This window comes from Solea solea, chromosome 9, assembly GCF_958295425.1.
Source record: "Solea solea chromosome 9, fSolSol10.1, whole genome shotgun sequence".
Taxonomy (NCBI): Eukaryota; Metazoa; Chordata; class Actinopteri; order Pleuronectiformes; family Soleidae; genus Solea; species Solea solea.
The window spans coordinates 13,605,821-13,633,730 of NC_081142.1; the positions used below are offsets into that span (position 1 = coordinate 13,605,821).

At 38.2% G+C, this 27,910-nt stretch overlaps 1 protein-coding gene across 2 annotated transcripts in view; it reads right to left on the bottom strand.

The window, feature by feature from the left end:
- The window catches only part of LOC131465829 (adhesion G-protein coupled receptor D2), an 80,995-nt gene that overhangs the window by 48,081 nt on the left and 5,004 nt on the right, over positions 1–27,910 (bottom strand). For both annotated transcript variants that reach the window (XM_058638764.1, XM_058638765.1), the window contains exons 6-20: positions 27,365–27,574; positions 27,127–27,200; positions 26,730–27,032; positions 26,373–26,490; positions 25,543–25,689; positions 24,986–25,103; positions 24,281–24,392; positions 23,924–23,988; positions 23,152–23,278; positions 22,384–22,487; positions 20,861–20,963; positions 19,211–19,364; positions 18,906–19,039; positions 18,088–18,203; positions 16,531–16,651 (exon numbers count right to left, since the gene is read on the bottom strand). In XM_058638764.1, the coding sequence (XP_058494747.1) occupies positions 16,531–16,651; positions 18,088–18,203; positions 18,906–19,039; positions 19,211–19,364; positions 20,861–20,963; positions 22,384–22,487; positions 23,152–23,278; positions 23,924–23,988; positions 24,281–24,392; positions 24,986–25,103; positions 25,543–25,689; positions 26,373–26,490; positions 26,730–27,032; positions 27,127–27,200; positions 27,365–27,574 (2,006 nt within the window). The remainder of the gene's footprint in view (positions 1–16,530; positions 16,652–18,087; positions 18,204–18,905; positions 19,040–19,210; positions 19,365–20,860; positions 20,964–22,383; positions 22,488–23,151; positions 23,279–23,923; positions 23,989–24,280; positions 24,393–24,985; positions 25,104–25,542; positions 25,690–26,372; positions 26,491–26,729; positions 27,033–27,126; positions 27,201–27,364; positions 27,575–27,910) is intronic.

Below are 27,910 nucleotides of genomic sequence, written 5' to 3' on the forward strand. Positions count from 1 at the left end.
TAATTAACATGTATACATAACTTTCACTTTAACTGCTCATGGCATGTCAAATCAAAGTGTCTGTCAGGGCTGTGAAACAAGGGATTGATACTTTGCAGGTCTTCAGTTCAAATCCAGCTCTGTGTAACAGCTCCAGCTGGCCAGAAAAGCTGGCACAAAGACATGAGTGCAGGCAGACAGGCAGGTAGACGGGCAGCCTGCCACTCAGTCAGTTTGATGAGGTAAACATCTCGCAATAAAAGCTCTGCAACACCCAGATGAGCTTAGCTCGGGCCAAGCGAAAAGAAAGACGGTATGTTTTCAGTGGAAAAAGAAAGCGTACACCCAAGATAGAAAACCTGATGTGAGGCTTTTATCCAGTCAAACACACACACAAAAAAAATGAATTAAAAGATTTTGAATCCCAATTTATGACAACTGAAGGAAGCTGTATTTTGATTTTAGTGAATCAAAATCAGAGACCTTAAGGCTGTAGTGCATGACTTTTAAATACAAGTGAATGTGACTTTACACAGTGCCAATTAAACCCATCTTACGCCTAGTATAGTGGTGTTTTGTTCTTGCATGGCCCAGCAACAACGTGCTGCGTAGTAAGTGATACGGCACGACTAATGGAGAAAATACCGAAGCACAACATATAGTTTCAGAAGTATACAGTTAAAAATAAACATGGACATTAAGTTTGACAAGATAAACACTAATTGCAATTAGTTAGTGTAGAGGTTGACCAATACAGGGTTTTTTTTTTTTATGGCTGGTGTGATACCGACCTTTAGATCCCGAATGTCCCGAATGATACACAAAAATGCTTGGCTCAAAAGGACATTAACAGAACAATTAGTTATGGTCTGTCTGCACTGCGGTGCATTTATCAATTAAAAAACAATGTCTAAACGAAATAGTAAAACATCAAACAGGCATAAAATCATAAGATGTGTAATAATTAATCAATCAATTGATCAATCAGTTACACAATATTTGGGCAATGTCAATGTGAGATCCACTAGAAATACATAATATAGCAGTGTTTTTGTCAATTCCTCAGAATTCCTCCGGGGGGGGGAGCGACATAAGTTTAATTTTAATTAAAATTGTGCTTTACAGTTTATAATCTGTGTGTGAGGATGGAGTTGGGGTCAAAGTGTCCTTCCTGTGTCCATCCTTTTGTACATGATTAGATAAAGTGGATCGATCAGTCAGTCTTTGTGCTATTAGGACCTACACCGTTTCTTTCCCACACGCACACACACAAACATCCAGTCATTTGGGCTGTCACGTTGAGGAGGGGACCCCCAAGCTAGCCAGCCTGCTTCTACAGGATGTATGGCAGGAGAGGAAAACTGAGAGTGCACACACACACACACACACACACACAAACAAGCACACGCTGAGGCTAGCAGCAGGACCAGAACTGGTGTGTGATGGCTCAGGAGAGGAGGGAGAGTTATTAGCTTAGCCCTGAACCACCTACTTAATATAGGGGCCGGCGGTGATCGCTAACAGAGCCTGGCAGAGGTGACAGCTTTTGGCCCTGCTTGAGGAAATCCAATTGAAAAGCAGCCAAGAGGAACAACAAGCCCAAAACAGATGTTGCTCGCTACCATCCGCGCAACTTGAGTACACAACCCCATGGCAACAAACTGCGATGTCAAATCTTGCACACAAACGCACACACAGTGGACAGTGTATGTAACACACACACATGCACTAGTGGAAACAGAATCAACTGCCCAAAAATAAAAATGTCCATTAATGAAAAATGCGCACAAATAATGTTGTTTCTAGTTACTGCTTTGCAATTAGTATTGTTATATTAACATTAAGATTATGTTTTTCATGAATGACCAACGTTGCCTCATGTAACTGGCCACCACTGCTGACTGTATCCGTTTAGTATGGCAGAATTTAAAAAAATATACAAAATACACAGTTTTAACAGAAAGAATACATCAATCTGGTTAAAATGATGTCCCAGTGACAACCACACAGACACATACTAGGCATTTCCATAGAGTTTAAAGACGATATAAGATCAGTGAACTACATCAATCCAATGGTGGAGCACAAAATACTTTAACAAATATAAATGGAATGAATTCCGGGAAGCAAAACCAAGAAGGGAAAATGTGTTAATGTCTATGAGGTATCTCTTTATTAAAGCAGAGATCAAGACCAAACCCTTACCTCTCATAACACACCTGCCCAGTCATTCATTAATCCAGCTCACGTTTCTTTTTCAACATCTTTGGCAAAGGCTTGCTATGAAAACACGCCAGCCCTCAAATCATTATAGACCCCTTAGCTCTAATATTAATTGAGTTAGGCGAGGCTGACCATACTTCTGTCATTGTAACATCCATCTGTTTTTGTTTTTTTTCTATTACCGTTACTGCACAAGACCAAGGAGAAGTGTGCGAGAGAGGGAGAGGTGTGTGTGTGTGTGTGCGCGTGTGTGCATGGTAGAGGTAAAAATCAATTATGACATATCTTTATTGCCAGTCGATGACAAATGATGACACATTTGCCATCGCTCCGGCATTGTGTCAGTGTGTCTCATATTGATTTTACATCAGACACACAAATGTTATTGATGAAACGCCTCAGTAACAGATGAGCACTTTATTTTACTTGTTTTAATGTTTACATGGAACAGAAAGACAAGAGCGGGGCAGTGATGGGCTTGTGCGTCAGATCTGTTCATTCTTTTATTCTTCAGTATTTCTGCAAAAAATTAACCACATTTGTCAGCATTTACACAAACTGGCTCTGCTGCAAGTGTAATGGGAGCGCAGTGGATAGTTACACCCTGAACCTGCTCACACTGCACACACATGGTAATGGAGGGGTGGGGTGAAGAGAGCACAAGAGAGAGAGGGAATTGTAAACAAACCAGCTTTTAAACAAGACAATTTAGGGTTGCCAAGGTGCCAAGTCAAACAGAGCAATGGAAAACTGATACAAACTTTTAACACATGGGTCAAAGTATGAGGCTTTGAACTGGTGAGGGAACGCACACTGCTGTGAAGAGAACTGTTTAATTAAAAATACTTAGGTATCCATCGGGTCTTTTTGGGGCACCCTCTTGTCAAACTGTATGTGATTACACTGTCAATCTGAAAAGTTATTTTTTTTGTTTTTTTCCAAATCACACAGTTTTCCACTGATAGAGAGAAAGAACACGTTGGGAAAAAGCTAGTCCTGAGATACAGCAGCTGGGGACTGTGGGTTTGGTTCATTTGGAAACTGTGCACACTCACACACATACACTTAAATACACTGTATGCATCAGCGTGTCGACATAGATATATATATATATATATATATATATATATATATATATATATATATATATATACAAATAAAATATGTCCTATGAAACAAACACAAGCACACACAAATCAAGTTTGCTCAGTGTCCTCCACATAAACTTACTCACTAAGAGACGCACCTTTTTGCACAGGTGCAGACAAAGGTTTCCGGCAAATAAACAGCACTACAGCAACATCCAGCAGTGCAACTATTGGGGCTGAGGAAACAAGGAAATTAAGCCGATGACGCTTCATTTTTGTGATATGTTGTTTTACAGGGAAGGATTAATACACCAGTCTTACACCAGTTGCCCTTAATCGGTTTCATAACTTGTCAGCACTACTTTTATTCTTGAAAACACAAATTACTGACCTAAACGTGCAATTTCCAGGAGTTAAACGGATGGTGGGTAAAGTGTTCGCTTGTGGGCCAGCAGTACACCAAAAGAGCCTCAGTTTTTCTACTTTATCTCGTAAACATAACCTTTGAAAACAAATACGCGGGTATACAATGTATACAAATGCAATGTTTTTTTTTTTTGCATAAACCATACTTTGCTCAGGACAACAGCATTTGCCCTTGGTCTCTTCTGTTTGAGGTGGTGTGCAATGTGTCCAGCTATTCATATGCATACATTTGTGGGCATGAAAACACATTTAAAATCACCTGACAAGTACATTCACACCCACACACACTTTATGCATTCACAATAACTGAACACCTAAGAATGTGCAGCTGACAAGACTATGTTGCAGTGCCCTTGACTAACAATGACAAATGGATGCAATATGCAAAGTCTGAACAAGTTGCTTTTGGGTACAGAACAGGAAAAAGATTACTCCAGGCTCCATTATGGGATGCGTTTGCTCTCCTGTTTCTCAGCCGAGGAGAGCCAAGCTGAGGTTAATGGCATGTGTCCAGCTCAAGAAGTAAGTGGCTGAGGTGTGTGTGCGTGCGTGTGTGTGTGTGTGTGTGATACAGGCATAAACAGAACTTTTTCATCTATGGCTGTTTTGTGCCATAGATAAAAAAAATGTCTATAGATAAATGATTTGGATATGAATAAATACGTAGGTATATTTTTAAGCAACTTTGCCTGACTGCAAGCAAGTTGCTTAATATCCTCACTATGACTTGCAGCTTTTAAAATGACACTTATGTCTCTGTGTCCGTGCAGTTGTCTGTGCGTGTCTGTGCGTGTGCATGCTGGAGTGTGCACACGTGTGTGCATGTGAAGCACAGCACTGCCAGGGTGGCAGGGTGTATCCATCATGATAAACCAGCAGACTCTGCGACTGTCACATGCAATCACACTTTACTACGGTTCGCGGGACTTCAAAGTGAAAATGAATGGTAGTTCATCGACATGAAGACTTCATATATCTTCGTTTTTTTCAGCTTTTTGTAACCCCCCCCCCCCCTTTTTTTGGAGAGACGAGTCTGTTTTCTCTTAGCCACTTTTGTGTTTCATCACTTTTGCTTTTTGTCACCGTCGAAAATGACTGACGGGGAAACATGGATTTTTCAAAGAAATTAAATTTGAGTTTGTTGGTCCCATCCATCATTTTTAGCCTGCTTACTAAAATGGGAAAACAAAAGTTTACTGTTGCTGTACTGTTCATAACTAAGATAGCACATGTCTACAGTTTAGAGAACAAGTGAGGAGACCATTGTGTAACCATTAGAAAGGTACGGACTGATTCATACTGATGGCATATTTGTGATACTAAATCAAACGTAATCAAATCAAAACATATCAACTTACTGGCAAATTACTTCCTACCCATCACCTGAAACATGACTTAAGTGCAAAAAAAAAGGTTTTATTATTACAAACTTTTTAAAGTACAAGCAATTTAAAGTGACGAAAGATAAGGTTGGGGTTTTTTTTTAACTTACCATTAAGAGTTAAAATGTTGAGGGCTAATGGCACAAAGGGGGAAACAAATGTAGTTAAGTGAGCCTGAGTGAACGCAGTCCTGCAAAACACATGCAGCTCCCTCGCATGCATGCTACTACTGCACTGAGAACTGTTCCAATATTGATGACTGCTTGGACTCTACGGGATGTTTCGATGTTAAAACAGAGCTTCAGTTGCTGCTACAGCTAGACCAGTAAGTAAAACAACCTGTCTACTTATTGATAAATCAAGGGAGTTTTTAATGTCTTTGTCACCGCTGAGATGTTTCGGGTTGTTTCTTGCTTTAGACAGAAGCCAGGCTGATAGTGGTAGCCATGTAACATGAAAATGTTCACTGAAAATTCAAAACGACAATGTCTGATAACCTGATAGACTTGACACCTACAGTTACATTTGACTCATTAAACAGAAAAGATATTTTTGGCATTAGTTAACAATTCCACAATCCCTTTCAGCATAATGTAAAGCAAGTTATCTGAGCGAGAACTACACTTCTGTACTTGTTGGTACCAGCCTTGGAGAAATCTTGCCCATGACGGGAGAAACTAAGCAGTTACATGGTAGGTCAGTAAGAGGGCACTCCTATTGGCGCTTTTACTAAGCAGATACAGGTACATTAGTACCATCTGCCTACAATACGTAAGTCAAAGTAGAAAGAAAAAAAGAGAGACGGACTTGGAACATAACACAATAAAATGTGTGTCAATATTGGTGAAGCTTTTTAGAGATTGCCATGGGTCATGTGTCAACGTATGAAGTGAGGGTGGGTGTCCTTATTCTATAGAGGGGCCTGTGCCAGAGAGCTGTGATCTCAAAACATTAGTATTTTAATGGGTGAGACAATAAACAATATTTCTAACAATCCAGCCAACGACAGCTTTAATGTACAGTTCTCTTTATTGAGTGTGTGTGACTACTCCCTCAGTTTAAATAACCAGGCATTAAAACCACCTTTTAACTGAAATCCCAAAGTGGCTGCAGGCCGTCAGGAGTGGAATATTTCTCACAGACACCAAAATAGCAACCAGTGAACATTAATTGGGTTTTTGTATTAAAATAATATCATAGGAAGTTTATGAAATCGTACGTCTTTAAAAGCTTCCACAAAAACAAAATAACCCTGAACATTTTTTTGTTCCGGAGAAACACCTACCTATCGCAAAAGTAAATAAATAAATAAAATGAAATAAAATAAAACTAATATGCCATCAATTTCAACACAGCAAATGACAAAACAAGCTCCTCATAAGATTAAAAATCCAATGTGGTGTTAAGCTTTAATTGAACATGGCAAGTGTTAAATGTGATAATCATCAAATTTGTTTCCACTAGAAAGTCAAATGAGCCATAATAATGCCAGCGCTGCAGCTGCTGCAGTTCAACACCACGGAAAGGCTTGCCTTTAATCTAGTAATGACTCTGAAATGACACCGCGCTTTAAAAAAAATTCTTGGAGATGAGGCTTTAGGTCTCTCTGCCTCTCTCCCTCTCTCTCTGTGTGCCCTGGCCCAGGCCCTGCTCTCCAAGCTGTTTGATTGGCACATGCTTTCACTTAATGAGGGATAATTACTAAGGAAAACAAGTGGCAGACCACATCTGCTCAGTGTAAAAAGGAGTGCAGGCCCAGTACAATCTGTCAGACAGAACTTTCACATTTTGGTGTATGTGTTTAACCCACCTTCAGAGGCCTCCAAGTCCAACACTAACCCTCCAGGACCCCTCCTCCACCCAGCTACGATGAGAAGCAGATTAATAGGAATAAGCATGTGGCTGTAAACACTTAGCGGGAAGAGCGTATATCTGTGTGTGTTGACGTGCATAGGAAATGACCCAAGGTATCTGTCTGGGACAAGCCACAGGCCACAGCAGGAAGGGCAAGAGGCCACCAGGGGCGATCAACATCAACATCCCAATCAGTGTCCTGCTGCCAGAGCTGTTGTTCTCCAGCTCCCATCACCACCATCGCCGTGTTTTGTTTACTTTCACACAATACTGTAATGGTAGTAAAAAAACACAGGTAGCTCCCACTGCTCTCCAAATACTTCGACACATTGCCCATAAATCATCTCTACATGGGATTTACATTGTGTTAAACGGTCTCTTAATGATCTGCCCATGTTTGCCTTAATTATGTGTTCTAATCCTAGAGTTGTAAATCAGAGACTCCAAGGGTCGTTTGACATAGTTAAAGGCACAGTGTGTGGGATTTTATTGTGATTTTGCATGTTGCAGCAGAATATCTTGCACCTCTCCCTTCCCCTCCAAGCATGTAGGAGACCCTATGGTAGACTTCAGCTATCATTAAACCTCAAATAATGCTTAAATATAGCGGGCTCATTCTGTGGTAATGAAAACAATTCATACATTCACGTGATTGGACACTAATGCATCATTGTAATTGTTTTTAAATTCTATTTATGTTAAATGGAGTTACTGTCAAATGTATTGTGGCAAAATTATATATTATTTTCAAATTTGCACAAAAACTGCATCCAAATGAACAGTTATGAAAGACCTTCATAAAGCTACACATAGATTTCTATAAACAGAGCAACAAGTAAGTCGTAAGTCATAAATGTCAACCGAGATGGCCAATATGAAAAGAACATTACATCATTTAAATTATATTAATTACTTTTTTTTACAAAACATCAATTTATTGAAAAGCTCATTAGACGACACTTAATGCAGTATACTGTAAATTCATCAAGTTGGCCCATTGTGTATGTTTAATTAAACTGCGCTGCCTCTCGTTTTATGAATGAGAAGGGAAAAAAATTGTTGCTCTGCTAACTTCATTTTAAAAAGCTGTTTTACTGAAATAAAAAGGACAGCAGCATTTATTTACTTTAACCTTAATGAAAATTGGAATGGATATTTGACAGGCGCTTAACCTCTCGATACCCTCACCCCCTTCTTCATCCCACCACCTCCCTGCCTCCCATCTTCTAACAAGAACAACGGGGTTGTGCTTTCTTGCCCTGTGCCGACCCAGTTCTCGCTAATTACCAGCAAAGTATAGATCAAAGCCGACGCAGCGCTACAGATCTGGTGCAACGTGGCGGGATAAAGGACACCAGGACTCTAGTGAACGTAGTCACCGCCAGTCATCATTGATTAAGAGTGTGTGTGCACGTGTGAAGTGGTGCATGCCAAAACAAAAGGCAAGGCGGTGAACTTATAAATAGAACGGTCATTGTTTCGACATGGGCAATTTTGGATGTCGGGGGGGGGTTTTCCTGACACTGTTGGCTGATGGTATGGGGGGGAAGGGGATGTGAGGGAGTGAGGTCACAAAGTTGAGAGTCAGCTGATGGGATAACACGACCGTTGACATGCGGGCACACACACACACACACGCACACAAACCCACGAGTATGTGACGAAATGCATCCAAGCATGGATGACAATACAAACACGAAAGTGGTCTAAAAGTATCTCTCATCTCTCACTCACTCTTGCTCTCCGTCTTTTCTCCATCTCTCACACACAGACACAAATGTGGACACCCAGGTATGGTCAGGCAGGGGCAAAAGGGATGGTTTGCTTTCTTATGACACAGGCTATTACTAAATTGAGCAGAAAAGTAATTCTAAGGCAAATGAGTGCCAGCAGGTTTAACACAAGGAGGGGTCGGCATGAGCAATGACAGGAATTCTCTCACCTCTTTTGACAGGAAGCCTATTATTCTCACTGCTTTATTTTCCCAGGCTCGCGTTTAAAAAGTGATCTGTGCGATAGGATTTCATTCCAACCCTCCAACCCCCCCACCCTCCCAAAAACAAAAAAAAATATGCAGTCCTCCCTCATCTGAATTACTGTCGCTCTTTGTTCACTTTTGTTGGCCTGTCTCTTCACTCCTAGACTTAATATTTAGAGTACAAGAGGAGGTGCAGGGTTCTTATTTCTCACAGCTTCTTTCACCAACTATTTTTCAGTTAATTCCAATGGTACTTATGTGACCATTTCTATGAAGGCTATCACACTAAGTTGAGCCTCCATCTGTAAGAAATGCTGCCTTCAAGTAGGTAAGGATACTATGTTTTCAAATGTGCAACAAAGCTCTAAAGTTAACACTGTTCAAAAAAAAAAAAAAGATGAAAAGATGCAAAAGGGGAAAAAAAAAAGAAGACAAACCCCACTATAAATATACTACTTTAAAAAGCTTTGTTACATCCTCATTATAAGTGCCATCTCAGAGAAGCGTGGTGGGAGTCAGTGCTGACCTTGGTATCCCGTTTGAATATTGTTTTAATGCTGTAGCTGTTAATTGAGGATGCAGTGCAAACAGTGGACTCCTTTTCAAAGGGGAATTTATTTTCCCAGGCAATGAAAATGCAAAGAATCATGTCGTGCATTTATTTTATTTGTTTGTTTTTCAACCCACCCTCATCATTATTTAAGACACTAATTAAAATATGGATTTATAAATAAATCTCGACGACTTTTTACCTATGACTACATTCACTTTTTAGTGTAAATCACCCTCGCTGTTTGTTTTCCTCTTCACGAAAATCCTGAAGTATTTTTGTCTTGACATATAATTTTTTTTTTTTTAATTCCATATCTCATATGAGAGCTGCTGTTTTTTTAACACTTAAAAACTTATAAAAGGAAGGCTATACTATGAGACGTACAAAAAAAAAGTATTCACTATATACTACTGCAATTATATATTTCTATTGTCGGCCAAGGTTTAACTACTTCCAATTTATCAGTTTGTAGTAGTAGTAATAGTCCCTTATAACAATTAAAGTAAAAGAATGGCAGACATAACCTTCGGAAAAGAGCGCGTTGTACAGAGAATAAGGACAACATGAGAATGTGGTTCCCGCTTTTTCAAATGATCCTCAATGAAAAAACATTTCCCTACATCATCTGGCTGGTGAGAGGGGGGGCTTTGCAGTGTCTTTGTGAGTGTGCCTGCTCCTTCACATGTCCCTGTATGTGCAAGTATGGATGCACCGTGTGCAGGGAAGTAAGGCAACGACTAGTTTAAGACCAAGGTTGTGCCGATATAGGGTTTTGTGGTATTGAGTATGTAAATGAAAACTGCTTTTCTCCTGGTGTGGCGAGTTAGAATCACATAACAGTAAACACCCCCAAATGACCAATGTACAACAATGTCACGGAATTTCACAAAATAATATTTCTTATAAATCTGTTCAAAATTATTGAATTAAATATTCAGAAAAATCTAAATTTGCTTATGATTTTGAATATTACGTGAGAGCAAAACTTTTAAACATGTCAATAATGTGATTTTTGTTGTATCATTAGATTTTACATTAATTTCTCTTACAAATACAGTTTATTGTCTAAATGCTGTTTCAATGGCTTTACCTTAGGCTTTAAATTTTAAGCATTAAATAAATCATAAATACTTAAATGCTGGCATATCATCTAGCGAAGCTCAAGGTCCTCACAAACGGGGTAAGCCCCCTGTCATGAAGAGGTGAAGCAGGAAAGAAGCATGTAGGGAAAACAGGAAAATAAAGAATTTGAATGGGCCAGTTGTGCAGGTTCAGACGGGTGGAGAGGAGATGTCCGACTGAGAAACTGGATCCAAGTTCTATTGTTTTGAAATCATCTGGCAAATGAGGAATTTAAATTACTACCTGGGGTAGTGGTGAAAAGTGAACACACACACACACACACACACACACGCGTTTAACAATACTTGCGAGAGCATTACTTGCATTTACCAAGTACAGGATCAGCTACAGTCAAACAAACAGCCAAAAGTTTGAGTTTATTCTCCTTTTCATTCTTCCTGAATTGTTTGCTGCTTATTGTTACCCGACTTATTTTTACTCTCTTATTTATTTTATTTATCTTTCATATCCTAAATCATGACCTACAAATCACAGCGAACCACAGAAAACAGCCCACCACAGTGTGTGTTTGTGCATGTGTGTGCAGTCATTGCAAACTATAAAACTTGTTTCAGCAATAGAATTAAGATTTAATCCATGCAAATGAACATTTGCAGTGGGAAGGGTTTTTTGGGTTTTTTCTGTGGTTCTGTGTTAAAGCTCCTGTCAGTTACTATTTCTGGGACATAATTCAGTCTGCAATGAATTTGTCTCACTGTCATTTAACGCAGTGCAAGCTGACCAAAAGTTTTATATTTAAGTTGGTTATGAGATGATAGAGCAAAGGGGGACACACCACCATGTCAGTAATAGCGTCTTATAAAAGCCCGCCAGTGCAATCTATTGACAAACTCAATGTGAAAACATAATATTTCATTTCAGATTTTCCAGATAGTTTGAAAATAAAGGGCCAATAACTGAATTATATCAGCCTGAGTTTACCTCCATGTGATAGTCCAGTGCTCTATGTTCATTAAGCTAATGTGGGAATAAACCACCAACTCCTGTCCCTAATTATATTCAAATGCAGTTTTGTAGCCACTGAGCTACTGAAAAGGAAAAAAAAACTAACAATCACTTCACATGCTGTAAAAGCATTGCTCTCTCACACTACAAATCTCCCATATGGCAAAAATCAATAGGTAGAGCAACACTCTATTGATCATATCTATATCTTGGATACACTCTGATGTCACGCTCCACTAGGCCAGTGCATCTGTTTGTGTGTGTGTGTTTAAGGAAGTCAGGGGCTGTTGCAGGCTTATTGAAGCCTTAAGCTGCATTAAAATATGCCTCAGGTAAAAAAGACTACTTTTCCAGTCAGTTTTTCTTTCCCTTATTAGGCATCTAATACACCTGTGAATGGTGAACCAGGGCATTATTTGACTGCAGATAATCCCATGAAAAAAAAAAAAAGATAGAAAAAAAAAGCACAGATCGGCAAACTGCAACACAATGTTTTCTTTAAGAAGTAAATGCAGTTTCTGAATTTTAAGAGGTTTAAGATTAAAAATCAAACCGATTCGAGTGATTTGCTTGGTTATCTGAAAATCTGAACGAGAGCTGTCCTTTTGGAGCACGCTTATTAAAAGTGTACTACCACTTCTAACTGACCACAGTGAAATTGATGTCAACATTTTGTCTGCTTCTCTTTTGAAAAGATGAACTACTAAAGTACCATAAACATTTGCTTTATTCTTCATCGACATACTCTGTATTTTCTTTTCTGAAGTTAGATTCAACCCTGACTGAAATGACAAATTTCACTTTAAAGCTCCACTGAATGCCTGTAAAATCTCGTTACCCCCTCGCCGCTCTGTTGATTTAATAAAAATAGTAAAATACATTGTTGCCATCAGTTCAGTGATATAAAAGACCTTAATGTAATATTAATGAAATGGCTCTGATAAATGCTCTCATTGATTTCTCTATATTTCTGCAGTGTAACGACAAAGCACAGGGTTGCCCTCCACAGGCAGCAAACCGACATAACATAAATATGAAAGGACACATTCTTGACAATTGAATGCCCCACAAAGTTACCAAAACAAACCACAGACACTTGCACTCTCAACAACTTGCAGAGGACGATCGTTAACCTAACATTTTCTCTGCGACTCCCTAACTTCCTTCACCTCTCCACATTGTTTTCCTCCCGCTCTACCTTTCTCTTCCCCCTGCTGTCTGCCAGTGCAGCTCTAAGTTATTGATAGTTTAAAGTTATGGGCTAATAATAAGATGGACACTGCATGGCCAGATGCCTATTATACCCAGGTAATGGATGGCGTGCGGGTTTTGAATGGCATTGCCTAGAAATTGGATGACGGAGAGTGGAGCGATTTATAGGCAACTGAGAGCGCCCCCCACTCTTGCCTGCACGCACACACAAACAGGCGCACACACACATCATCCTATGCTATTTATCTCCGGCTTGATAAGGAAGCAGATGAGGCATGCCACTATTTATGGTGACACTGTTCATAAAAACTGATGCCTTAGAGAAGGAAGTTTGCACCAATTCTGAGGAACCAAATATCTACTTAAAGTAAAGCTCTGTCCGTACAGTCCAGTGCAAACACACACATATATATATATATATATATGTATATATATATATATATATGTATATATGTACAAATGAGGCTCTTGGTTTAAAAAGAAAATGTGACATGATGCAATTTTCATCATCATTGGCCTTTTGGCATTTTAAAAAAAACCTGCTGATGCAAACGTTTATAGAGATGTAAATGTATGTGTTGTCACTGTAAATGTTGCACATGTGTTTGAAATAATAATAAAAAAAACTATCTATATGTTACTGTGCTGATCGATGTTATCAGAATAACAGACCAGTAAACATACAAGCAAACACATTCCCTTGTATTCTTCTTTAGCAAAGCAAAACAACTTTAACAACGTGTACACATTAGTGATTAAAAAAAAATACAGATACTGTATGTTGGAAGCTTCTCAGACAAAAAAAAGATAAAAAAAAAATCTAAATCCCAGGTTACCGAGGTCAGTGCTGCAGGTATGCATTAATGCCAGGTCTGCACTATGTTCACTCATAATGGCGTGCTCAGGCCTCTACTGAGAGAAATAACAGCGACAGCAGAGACACTTCAGTCGGGACTGCTGTGAAGGAGGAGGAGGAGGAGGAAGAGAAGGAGAGGAGAGGGCATCAGGGAGTGCAATGAAAAAGGTTTGTCAACATTATCTGTTTTATTGATTTAACAGTAAAGGCTTGCCGCTTAAGCTTTATGTTGCTTTGGCTGGCCCCAATGAAAATACAACGGCTGCAAATAAAAAATGATTTCTTAAAAAAAAAAAAAAAAATATTGATTTATTTTTTATTTTCACCTCCCGTTCACTCGCTTAGATTTTGCATGCATTATTGTTAAAGTTACACACTCTTTATCATCTTTATGAGTGGTCATTATGGCGGGACTATGTTCAACTCTTCTCTCCCTCCCACAGGGATCAATAGCACTGAAGAAGGCAAGACAGTTTTCTTCACGACAACAATGATCTAGTACATTGCAGGGTCTAATTAACGTATTAAGAGGGTCATCAAGTAAAAGTAATGGGGGGAAAAATAGGCCATGTTCCAACATATACACCCGCAGAAGTGTATACATAAGCGCAGTGATCCTTAGAGCTCAGCGCTTACACCAGCTCACATCATTATGTTAATATGTTGATGTTTACCTACAACTTCTCCCATCTTGATTTAGCATATTAACATGCTGATATTTGCCACAATATTTAATATTTATACACTAATGTGTGTACCTATGACCAGTGCGTAACAGTAAGTGAAAACCTGGGATCAGAGTATAACAGAGGTTCTGTTCCGTGGATGATATGTTATGCATCTGTAATCCATCTGAGAGTTGTAAAAAAAAAAAACATCCAGAGTTCATTCTAGAGTGGTGAAGACATTGTAAACACAAATATGGACTTGCCGGTGAAGCTACAGCAGAAGATCCCGTATGTCATCAGAATACATATGTTAATATGTTAATACAGGAGATTAACAGTCTGCACAGAACACTTATGGGTGTAACAACTATAAAGGAAATAAAAAAACTACAATCACCAAAAAAATGATATTTCAAAAATCTGTCTTGTTGTGTATTTCTTTAAATAGTTTGCTGTGTTTTGCATTTCTACTTCATCATGAGCGTCTTGACTTCACAAGCAAAAATACAGTGTTCTGCCTGAGGTGTCTCTAGAACAGCAATGCACACTCCACCTTAGAATGGATTGAAATTCTCCCAAGACACACCCCACAGACACTTGAGGAAAACTCCTTTTAAGTGTCACTACACCCAATGAAGACCAGAGAGCATGGGGTCAACAGAGTGTGTCATTGGAGCAGCTTGAAACCTGGTAGGGTTCCTGTTGTGCCCTGAACTGCTGAGGCTTTTCAAAGACACTCGGTGCAGCTCTATTATGCCAGAGCAGCTGTTCATTACCAGGGGGCTCTTACCGCTATCAAGAAACCCGTTAACACACAAAACACAATCATATGTACGCGCAAACACACACACAGCGCAAGGTACATGTTAAATAATCCAGGTTATTTTGTTTATGTGAGAAATTTTCAAAGGCATTTTTGTCCTGTACTGTGCGGCTAAAGAGCATGAAAAGAGATAATGTTTTCAGTGAAATACACTGAATGTATATTTACAGTATATACGTATGTGCAAAAAACAAATACATATATATGTATATATATGTATATGCATTTGTTTTTTAATAAGATTCATTGAGATTTGCATTACGTGCAGACTTAAGAGTAACTGAAGTAGATTAAAATACATTTAATAAAGCTGTGAAAGTAGAATTGCTGCTAAATGCCACTTTATGTATCAACAGTAAAATTTAATCATCAACACATCAGTAAAATAATGGAATACTGTTTCTTATCTTACCTTTAATTTAATTTAATTTAATTTAATTTAATTTAATTTAATTTAATTTAATTTAATTTAATTTAATAATGTTAATAGTCAAAGGCATTGAAATCAAACCACATATTCAAATATATTAACAGGGTTTATATGTAACACCCCAAAGTAAATTGTAGTTTATAAAATAAAAAAACACATCATCATTTAGCCATTTGTTCCTCCCACAGTGTGACGGCCACAGCATGTTTTAAAAAGGAACAAGACAAGTGATAAATAACAAGACTGCCGCTAGAATCTCTATTGATTTTCTTGTTAAATATACAACTCAAACAAAGATACAGCTGATTAAAAGACAATAGCAAATCACAAAAGGTGGATCTAGACATCCTGGGGAAGCTGGGTAATTTGGGGCCGCCTGCTGCAGACAGAGAATGCAACTTTTTTTCCCTTGCTCTCTGCCTCATCACTTTCGAGCAGTGGGAAATGAGGCTCCACAGGTATTTTTTTTATTTTTCATGTGAACGCAAACATTTCTCAGAGTTGTGGCCATTTTGCATGGGACAGCAGTGTCTGCAGGTGTAATGATGTTAAATTAATACAGTGCCTAAGAAGAGTTTGAATTTCCCAGAAAGTGACAAAATAAGAAAGCACAAAAGCACAAAACCAAAGCTGATGAGCCACAGACAACATCAATAATGCTGACCTCTGAATACATAAATCTGAATATGTCAAACGAATAACAAATGGACTTCCCTTGTTAAAATAAATACCTGTTGAACAAAAGCCATATTGAGCCTCTTTTTCCTTAGCCTTGTCACTGACAAATGACTTGATCTAACCTTACCTCCAGAAATCAAAATTTAAATGTATAACTGACAACCTTTCTATTTTCCACAAAAGAAAAAACAGTTCAGGGTTCATAAACTGCCGAGGTTACTTATTATTCTGTTTAATTACATCATCACGAGGTATTTTTGTATGTTTTGTGTGAGTGTCTGTTTGCGTGTACCTGTAGTGAGTTGAGAAGGATGAAGATGTAGGCCATGACAATGGAAAAAGGCACCAAGACGCCGCACAGCCATGTTAATCCAAGAATGGGCAGCAACACCAGCACTGCTTTAACTGCAGCCCTGTGTGCGCACACATGTTACACAAAATTACAAAAAAATATTAGCATAAACAACATCATATCGACTGATCTGGTTGTCTGGCAGACTAAGCTAAATGTACACAAGACCATACAAAATCAATTTAAACATTCCCTCAAAAAAAAAAAACTCTTCTGGGTTTCTCAATATTTCAGCTTTTTTTTTTTTTGGACAAAACTGAGCACCTTTGGCAAGCTGCTTGTTCCATATACAACACAGTGCGGCTGCAAAGGCTCAAGGGGTGACAACTTCCCACCTTAAATCCACCTTAATTCTGTTTAGAGTGGAATTAGCTTCCCACTCAGGTGACCGCCAAACCGCACCAGCTGTGTGTGTTGGTGCGTGTGTGACATGGCGGGCGGCGAGCCCTAGTTTACTCAGCAGAGAAATGTGTTTGAAATTCTGAGACGGCTGCCACCCAGAGGTGCCAAATGGTTCAAGGCCTGCTTTGAAAACCTTCATAGAGCACCTACTGTGAGCCGCGGTGGGCTGACATTGTGAAAAAAAAAAAAAAACACGTATATTTAAACATGATTTTCACTAAATGTATATGAGGTTGACTGGATCACACACAGCAGACTTTCACTCTGATGAGCAAAAACAGAACCAAAACAGAACGTGCAAAACGAAGACAGTGATAGAGCTTATAAAGATCAGTGCTACAGTCCCACAAAACAATGCAAAAAAAGCAATGGTAACCTATACTGAAACTAGTTAAACTAGCTTAAATGTTCACATAAGTAATCATAATGATCTATCTGTAAAACATGCACTCATAAATGTGACTAATTAATTTTGTTAACACACAAACACACACACACATCTAATGAGCAGTTACAATGAAAAAACTAAATTATGAAACCCTTAAAAAACTTGGAGACATTTGGAGTATTTTCATACATTGTAATTTAATCTTTTGGGCAGCAGCAACTATAAGTTTAAATACAATTAAAATAAATAAATAAAATGAAAATAAATAAAATATTTTGCATCCCAACATTACAAAGGGAGCACAACCACCATTTATTTTTTGGTCAGGTCAATAAGGTTTTATGGAAGGAAAGTAGTAGTGCTGCTTAAGTAATGTTTTAATAATAACACTCACTGGCCAAGAAACACTTTTATATGAACAAAAATCTTTCTTTATCCTGTCAACATTGATGCTTGAAGCCTATTATATGTACCGCACTGATGCAACTCATTCAAAATATATTCCTATCTTGTTTGATAAATGAGGCTTGCTGGGTTTTTTTTTAAATGACAAATCCAATATAAAATATTCCATCTGCTTTTTATTTGATGCCCAGTGACTGCAGCATGTCTGCTCCAAGTCAGTCCTGTAGCCCAGGTGGAGAATAGTAAAAAAGAAAGAAAGAAAGGAAGAAAAAGGACAAACAGCACCTCCTTGTGGTTCATACCTGATTTGCTCATAGGCTTGTTCCACAGGACTGGTGCCCATGGCCAACATGATGGACCTTCTCCTGGCTGTGGAGATGGATATGAGCACTACTCTCGATAGGATCATGATATTTACCTGAAAATAAAAGCGAGGAAACAGAAATGATTGGCTGAAAAACAAGAGCAGAGAAGAGGAAAATATTCTCTCTATAATACCATAAAAGCGTACCATGTGAAGTGCCTTGAGATGTTGGGAACTATAAAAATCTTTGAATTGAATTGAATTTAACTGTATTGAGTGGAAAAGAAAAAGGGCAGAGAGGCAAAAAGGTTGGCATATAATCTGTGGGAAGGACATTAAGGCCATGAGTAATGAAATAATGTCCAAAATGTAGGGCTGGGCGATAAATCAATTTTAATTAATACACATTTATAGTTCAGGAGGATTTGACACAGTTTGAAGCCAGTAGAAATCTTGCTAAAAAGTTATATTCCTGCAGTTGTTTACAACGGCAGGGCATGCTATCTTGTATTGTTGCACTTTCCATCTGAGGAGGAATATTGTCCAAAGGACCACAAGGGAAAATAAAAACTAAAGAAATTATTCAAATAAGTTTTTGTTTTTGTCGTTTTTGGTTTGAAACATTTTCTTTATTGAAATCGGGAGTTTGGTGGGATAAATCTGAGATGTTATTGTTAAGCCACATTGCCCAGCCCTACCAAAATGACTGCTGTTTAAAGAATTAATAAGAATATTAATCTAAAAATCATTTTTGAATTTCAACAATTTCAACTTAAACAGGCAACATATGACAGGATTACGATTTCCCGTGCGAACCATGATGATGAAGATGACGGGTCCAGCAAAGCCCCAAATAACGCCATTCTGGACACTGAGCCAACAGTAGCCGTCGGCTGAGTATTTGCCTGAGGCCGATGCCAGTGTAATGGTGACTATCAGCACCGGCAGACCTAAAGTGATGCAGGGGAGGGAGGGAGGGAGGGAGGGAGGGAGGGATATTTGAAAGGAGAATGAAGGAGAAGAAAACAAGCAGCAAGAAATAGATAATCAGGAAGATGGAGGAAGGGGAAAACATCAATCACTGTACAATTATGGAAAGAATAAACTGACAATTGTTTTACCCCAGCCAATGAGATAGTAATATTTCATATGTTGATCCTCGCTTAGGTTGACTGCGACCACCTTGCTCCAGAGCAGCAGACCCTCCACCAGCATCCAGCTAAATGCTGCCATGAAGAAGAGATGAAGCAGCGCTGCCACAAGTGTACACGCCACCTACAAACACACAGGCGGACGGGCAGACCAGACATGTTAAAAGTGTTTTCAAGGTAAGGCTCCAAGGGATCCATGAAAGCAAAAGGTAGATCGCATGAATTCCTTTGCCACAAAGGCACCACACATCCGCTCATACACATAATCACAAAAGTGTGCCCATCTCCTGTAGGGTAGGGTTAGATTGAGGATTGGTTTATTGCACATGGCATTTAAACAATTTGCAAGGGTCACTTTTGTGTGGGGGGAAAAAAAACCTCTGCCTCCAAAAGCCAGATGTAAATGTACGCACAAACAAGGAGGGCTGCGGTAACCCAAAGAAAGTTTAACTGACAAAGTACATTATTCAGTAGAAATGTCAAGAATGCAGCCATAGATCGGCACACAATGAATGCAAGCTTTTCTGCATGTTTTCTAGCCCTTTTCATATAGCCACCTTTTGAAAACTAAAACTTTCAAGACTTACAGGTATGTGCTGTTTCCACATACAGGCAAGAATCTGCTCACATTTAAGAGTCTGACACTACAATAATCAATGAAAAGAATTTATGGCAGAGTGGATGCGATAAATTTCAGTTTTCTCTGAAACCCACACGCTAACACAAATTGTCAAAGGTTGAGCCATATGTTGTTGACGGATTGTTTGAGGGCATAGAAAACCCATTTATAATGCTTACAATTCCAAACACATAAATAAGTAGGTGTTGATACCCCACAAAAAATGTATTATGTATTATTCTGTAATGAAAAATACTACACGCTAAATGTAGCAGTTCACTTAAAAACAACATTCTCTTGCACATGTTATGTTTCACTGTCCCATTGTTCAATTTAGGTAAATGTTAGACTGACATGTCACAATCGCAATAAATCCAAAAATTGCAATACAAATCCAAACAGCACATAAGTATCATGATAATACAATCAAATTGTGACAGAAGTCACTAACTGATTAGCCCACGTTGGACATAATCATGTGGAAAAAAAACCTTGTTAAAATTATCTTCCTGATGGTTGTTCTGCCTATTTATACACACATGAAACCATTTGCTACATTTGCCACAAGCTGCCATCTGCTCCCAGAGGCTAAGTCTATCCTGATGACCTGGAGTCAAAGGAGCAGGGGTCAAACCAACTACAGGTTATTAAATGACCACAGACGGCATTTTGGCTGATGGACATGGCAGCAGGGGTCACTGATGTCAAATCAAAGGCCAAAGCATTTGTTGGAATCTCAGTATGGATTTAAATTTTTATTGAATTTCCTAGTAACAAGACAGTGAAGAAATGAGCACTGAGGATTATATAATATTTAAAGCTGTTTGACTTATTGTATTGTAAAAATAATCACATTTTTTTACTTTCACTTGAGAAAAAACTACTACAAATTAGTTTCTGTTTCAGTCTAAAATTCACTTTGAATTTTCGTGTAACACCATTCAATTCTGTACATTGTAAAACAAAGAGTGGATGTTTTAGTTGTGTTGTACAAGATGTACCTTGTTGTGAATGGCTGAGCTGCTGCAGAGCAGAATCACCTGGGCACAGATCAGAGCAATGAATAGGTTCTTATGAATGGACGTCCTGTCAGATTTTGGGATACTACGGAAGGAGAAGGGATAGGGTTAAAAACAGTAGAGGACGTTTTTATATATATTTATAAAACAGCAATAACAATAAAGTTATAGTCAATCATTTTCATATATTTATATAACAACAAGTCTACGTCAGTGGAAATTTTAAAATGAGATGATCCTAGATGCATTTATTCACAGCTAAGCCTTGAACTAATTGAGATGTTTTACTCAGTGTGAGACACAAAACTGGTTCAACCACACTCACTAATATCCAAGGCTATAAAATGACCTGACTGATTAGCTTTGAGAGCTTTGATACTATTCACAATCTCTTCATTTACTAAAATGTCCACCCTTCCACAATGCTCCTCCCTTTCCATCATCAATTTGTTTCTGTTGTTGGTTGAGATTTGTACAGAAGTTCTACAAGTGCAGTTTGTGAGAAATGTTTGTTTTCCAATTAGTTGCTATGCAGATGCCTGATGTAATTTTACTATGATAAAATTTAAATATAAAGAGGAAGTATTTACAGAAGGCATATATAATTCTATCAAACAGAATCATCTCTGAAACAAACCATGGGTTAAGTGGGTTGTTTCCGTTTCAGGGGGTTCACAAAACATAAAAGAAACAGTCAGGTGAAACTGCTGCAACGTCGTTTCAGTAAATTGACTGAAGAGCCTCTCATTACCTCATGATGGGTTCAGCCTATTAAGACACATTCCATAACTGCATCACTGCTTGTGCCCACCATAATTTTATGTGTGATTATACATGTGTCTGTGCACATGTACGCCTCTGCTTTGTGCATGCGGGTGTGTTGTGTGTATTTAAGCAACCAGATCCATGTACATCATACGCCCGGCACGTGTGTGAAATGCATGGCTGCTCTCTCTGATTTCAGGACAGTCATAAATCGCAAAACGGCAGCTTCTCTCTGGCTGCCTGTGATCCCTCAGTGACCCTAATCTTAATTAACAGCTGCAGAATGCTGCCATAAACCTTCAGAGTGGACTCACATGTAGACAACAGTAATTACTGCATTAGCACTGGTCAATACTCATACCAGCCTTAGAGAGGAGACGATGGGTAACTACTGGGCCGGTAAGATATTGTGCTGTTCCTTAGTTTCTTTCCTCTGCGTCTTTGAAAGCGAGCATGGTGAGATTCAAGTGTTATATTTACAATACCGTGTGCAGCTAAATGCACTGTATCCACAGTGATATCACTCCAGGTGACTACACTGCATATACAATGGTGTATTTTTACAGTTACCACTGTTGTTGTACTGTAGCAACAGTTACAAGTGACTATATTGTGAATATACAATGCAAAAAAAAAAAAGGCCTGAGGCCAAGTTGTGTGTACTGGCTCAAACAGACAGAAACCAGGCAGATATTTTGGAATTATAGTTATAAGTGGGACCGAAAAAATCAACTACTCACTCCAGCACAGTGAACAGCATCAAGGTCACCACCAGTGCACACAGAGACGCACCAGAGCCAATGAATGTCAGCTTGGTTAAAATAAGCTCTTCCTCAGGACTCCACTGGGATTAGGAGGGAACAGTAGTTGCATGTGGAAGAGAGAAAAGAGGAGTGATGTCAGAGTGGACTAGTGGTTAATCTGCAACCATGATGCCATAACTTGAAAATCACAGGTTTAGCCCATTTCCATTTGTTATTCTCAAAAACAATGTAAATCCTCTAAATGTAAAAATCTAAAAAGATCCAAATGCTCTTGATGTTATTTATTTTATTGTTTTTACCTTATTTAAATACTTAACATAAATATCGTAAAATACAGAGAACAGTCCTACCATTGAATTCATAAACAATATAGACACACTGGGAGTGACACCTGCTGGTTAATATTGCGCACTGCAAAACACTGCCACAATTTTAGAGGTTTAAGATCTTCAACTGGTGTAAGATTTCACATCAGCAGATAGATAAATGTAGAAGCAAATAATTATTTATATATATAAGTGCTTCTGTATTACAAAAAAAGCATCTATTAGATATGAAAAATTCAATAAAATACATATAATCAGTATTTAAAAATGAATACTGAATAAGTTCTCATCACCTTTACCACAGTTTGAATTTATGGTTTGACTTTCAAATATAGAGTTTACATTTTTGCCCTCATGCAACCTCTGAGTCTGTGTATGTGTGATTTACGTCAGCGCATCATAAAACATCTCGAGTTACCTTCGGCTCCAGGTAATTCATCAACACTGCAAAATTGGTGGTGTGGTTACATAGACAGGAAGTGACACCAGAGTCAGCATGGGTCACCCTGCATCCGACATTGGACCAGCAATTGGTACGATTGGGCCTGCAAAAGCACATTGCATAAGAGCAGACCCATCAAACGTCATTTTATTTCAGAGAGCATAGATTTGTTTAGTTTTAAATATCATGAATCTAATGTGTTTGATTGTTGCGTTTATAATTAGCGCAGAAAAGCTTGAATACACATTTGTTGTTTTAGCAACGCTATAATGACCATACAGTGTAATTATTTCTTCACCACATCACTGGAACATTCAGAAAATACAGGAAACATGTATGTACTTTTAAAATAACACATTTGTAGGTTAAAATGTCAAGTATTTTTAGTAAAGCCTACATTTGTCCTCCTATTTCATGTCCACAAATATCTGCTGTGAAAAAGATCCATCATGCCAGGTTTATTCTGGACATGCCGAGCATTACATACACACGTTGTATAAGTTAAACTCATTGACAGCTTGCTAATATATTAGAACAACTTTCAGTCACATCATTCCAATACAAATGTCACCAAACACAGATTTTGACAAACTTTGGCACAGTACTGTACATCTTAAAAATTAATAGTACACAGAAAAAGACCAAATTGCTGTAATTTACCCACCAGCTCTATCAATCTCTATTGAAAGAGCACATTCATTTCTCACTCCAGAATAAGTAAATTTGTGTTTGTGTTGGTCAAACTCACATCAGGCTGAAATTCCAAAAGACACAAACTCGCTTTGAGTTTGAAAGTCGCTTTGAATTCTCCACCTAGAAACAGAGACATGCACAAATGAATGCCGCGTGCTTGTCGCTAATTAACATGCTCCAACCTCAGCCATTCACAACACAGTGCAACAACTCAGTTACAACTTTTTATCTTTGCTCTTTTTTGGGGTGCATACTAAAAATGTGTTCCCGTTAAGCTCAAACATTTAGAGTTACATGACTGTAACAAATTCTTGTCAACAAGAGCTACCCTGGATCAGAATGAAATGTGTCTGTGTAAGCTATATCATGTGCAGAATAATCATACGGCGTGGCACGCTCTTTTTCTCCATACCACATCTGATGTAGAAAGGGTGTACTGGACGGCCGCAGGGATGTTTTGGCGATTCAGGGGATCTCGAATCGTAGCTGATATGACAGCAGAAGACAGGTGACCTGGGAGAATGCTGGGAATGACGAGGTTAAGGTCAAAGGTTCATTCAAAAAAATAAACACAACTGATGTGTCCCAATGAAGTTTACCACTTTTATTATTTAATTTTTTTTTAATGAGTTGAATTTAAAACAATTACTACAATATAATGGCACGTCACTAACAGAACTCTGGTGATCTGTCATTCTGCAGGAAATTAAAAGTACATTTTTGTCATTGCATGTTCATGTTTTTTTTTTGTTGTCGCTGAATGTTGGCTAATTTAAATTTAAATGTAAATGTACACATTTTACTGAAGGCAAAACCTTTACTGACCGATAAGCCGAACATGGTTTCTTCTGCTCAGTTGCTTTTAACAACTAATCCCTAAATTTGTCGGCCAGTATAAAAATACATAAAATCTATATAAAATGAAGTACATTTTCTGTATTTATAAAACACTTTTCTAGTCTTGACAACCACTCAAAGCCCTTTCGATGGCAGGAATCAAACCACTGACTTTCATGTTGGTGGACAACTAGCTGTCCTTCCAGAACAACACCGATTGAAATAAAATATGCTAAAGCCATTTTTTTTTTGTTCTGTGAATTTCTGTGGGTTGACTCACCTTTCACCTGAGTCTGGCTGACTCACTGGAGGTTCCTGTGTTCCAGATTCAGTAGGGCTTAGATACGAGAGATTTAGATCGCTATAGTGGGTATGAATGAACACCACTTCCTCATATCCTGATTACGGAAAGAGAAAGAGCACAGCAGCTTTATTTCTCAGTCAGTAATGGTGCAAAAACAAAATGTTGAGTATGCATTAACTTGAAGTTTCAGCAGCATCACACCTCAGACACCACTTTCACATGCCCGCACTTTGAGTTGCCAGTGACAATACACTGAACTGTTAGCAAAGAATGGTTCAGGGATTATTTTCAACAAGTCCTCTATGCCGACATGTTGTTTTGTTTAACATCTGTCATAACCTTACATAGTATTGAAACGTGTACACCATAGTAATTACAGCTTCAAAACCATACAGTTGTGATTAGGCTTTTAAAACATAGAACTGAAATTGTAAAATTAAAAAAAATCTTCAATTTTCATCATCAAATAAATTTGCATTTGGTCATTCTAACAGCACTGAGTGTGTGTGTGTGTGTGTGTGTTTGTTTCCTACCGAGTGAACGTATCCTCTGAAGTTCAGTATCAGAGAATTTTATCCCATCATGAACACTGATGTTCGTGGTGTGGAAGATGGCCTCAGATGGACTGAAGACTTGACTACAGTTCTCTTTAGACAGTCGCAGCCATTTCATCAAAATAACTAGCAGCAAAGACAACAGAGGACACACCGACAAAAGACACAGATTAACAACAGGCGTGAGCCCAGACAGAAATGCACTGTATGCTTTATGCACAACACATGCATTAATCTATGTCACAAAGACTAAAGTGGTAACAGATATTAGTACAATGAAAATATGGTAATAGTATGATTAATATTTTGAAATAGAGAGGTAGTCATTTTAATTTCTATGAATTTCAACTTAATAGCACATTTGAAGGTATTACACACTGATGGCAGACTTTAGGCATTTTAATTGCCAAACTATTACCTGGATATTACTTTGGAATTTGGAAAAATAGCTCCGTATTTCCACACAATTACTATTGTTATGACCAAGTTTGAAATTGCATTAGTCATAAGATGGTAATGCCATACATATTACAACCCTATTACATCAGCATGTTGTTACTTTACTGTTTCATATTTACTATAATAATTTATACAAAAGGCGCAATGTGAAGATGCTTTGTACTTTTCAAGGTTAAACTGTTAGATGTTTATACATATGAAAGCTTCAACTGTGCAAAGAATGTATGAGTGAGAAGTTAAATCTTTGCACTGACTTAAATTCTTTAGTTTTCAGGTGATAAGATGATAGCAAGAAAGGTATATCCACTTTGATATTTGATATTTTAAACATGGCGCACAAGATGATTTACCAATGTTCTCCGTAGAAACAACGATGCCTCTTGTAAGACGAAAAAAAGTTAAAAAGTCAGCCACCATTTCAAACAAACTGTCAATTTCCTTGACAATTTTAAAGGCCTCCACAATGTCCTGTACAAGAAATATAGAACCAAAAACAAAACAAAGAAAATCAGATTAAGATTCATGGAGGTTAAAGAATAGGGACTACTTCATTTCCCAAAAGTAGAATCAGACATGTGATACAAATACAGGGAGCCTCAATTTACTGGAGTTGTTATTCAGGAGATTGATGCCAGTTAATTACAAGACACTGTTATCATAAATAATCCTAACTTTTCTGGAATAAAAATAACAAATAAACAGATCACCTTCTTCACCCCATCGCCTGTCCGGGTCATCCTCTTTGTCGCCATACTGGGCGCCAGTGTCAAACTTGCTGCCCTCACAAAGTTTGTAGCAATGGAAACCACGACCTCTACTGCATCAGGTCGAGCAGAGCGAGTACTAGCCACTGCTGCCATGTCAATCCTCTCGGAGAGGTAGAGGACATCAGCAGAGGTGAGGGAGTCCTGGCCACCAGCTTCCACAGTACCCAGGACAGCCTGGGCCATCTGATTCAGCAAAGTCAAATCTTTCTCCCAGGAGGTGTTGATGCTCAGCTTCTCCATCAACTGAGGAAAAAGGGAGATAAAATGCGATTTGCTAGTTATCGGTCCTGATTTAAATGTAGTAATATGCTGCAGACAAATCACCTTCCTAACTCACAGCTTTATTCGCAGGATCCTTGCTCAGTCTGTTGAAGAACGGTGTATTTGGTAAACTGAAAACATCCACCACGTCTAAGGAAACAGAGAACAATGTAATAAAAGACAATGCAATCTAGTACAAACAGCAACGTTAGAGACAGACAGACTAATCATATTTACTATTCTATGTATTAATAGATAACAAAGCAAAAGCATGTAACATAAAACACACAAAACTGTAGTGGTGTTATTATTACCTTTTTTAAACTGGCACACAGACCCTCTGTATGAGTCACAGTTGGTTAGACTCAAATTTTCAATAATGGGATCAAATATGCCACAATTCTCTTCAGACTGAACGTTGTGGAACACCTCAAAGGAGAATGTTTGATTCTGCGAATAATTTCCATCCGAATTTCCATCCATGAGTGAAGTCGGGAGCGGATTTGCTAAATCAGTGAAATTACCTATTGAAGGAAATAGTGAAAATAGTAATGTTAAAATTCTAATTCAAATCAACAATGAAGGTAAATTCCAGTCACAATTATGTGTGTAAGGCATATTTGAAAAACTCAATTTTTCAGCGTACAAAGATATTAGTCAAGCCAGGTATGGCAAGATATTAAAGATACGCTGTCATTTCCAGCATCACATTATAAAATGTTTGCACATTCTTTAATTATTTCAAATTTTGTTAACTATTGTTTAGTGTTAAGCATAAGTTAGCAATATGGCCTTGTTAATATTATATCTGAACTGTGTTGAACCATATTGGATTAAGTTCTGAGACAAATCAGAGATGC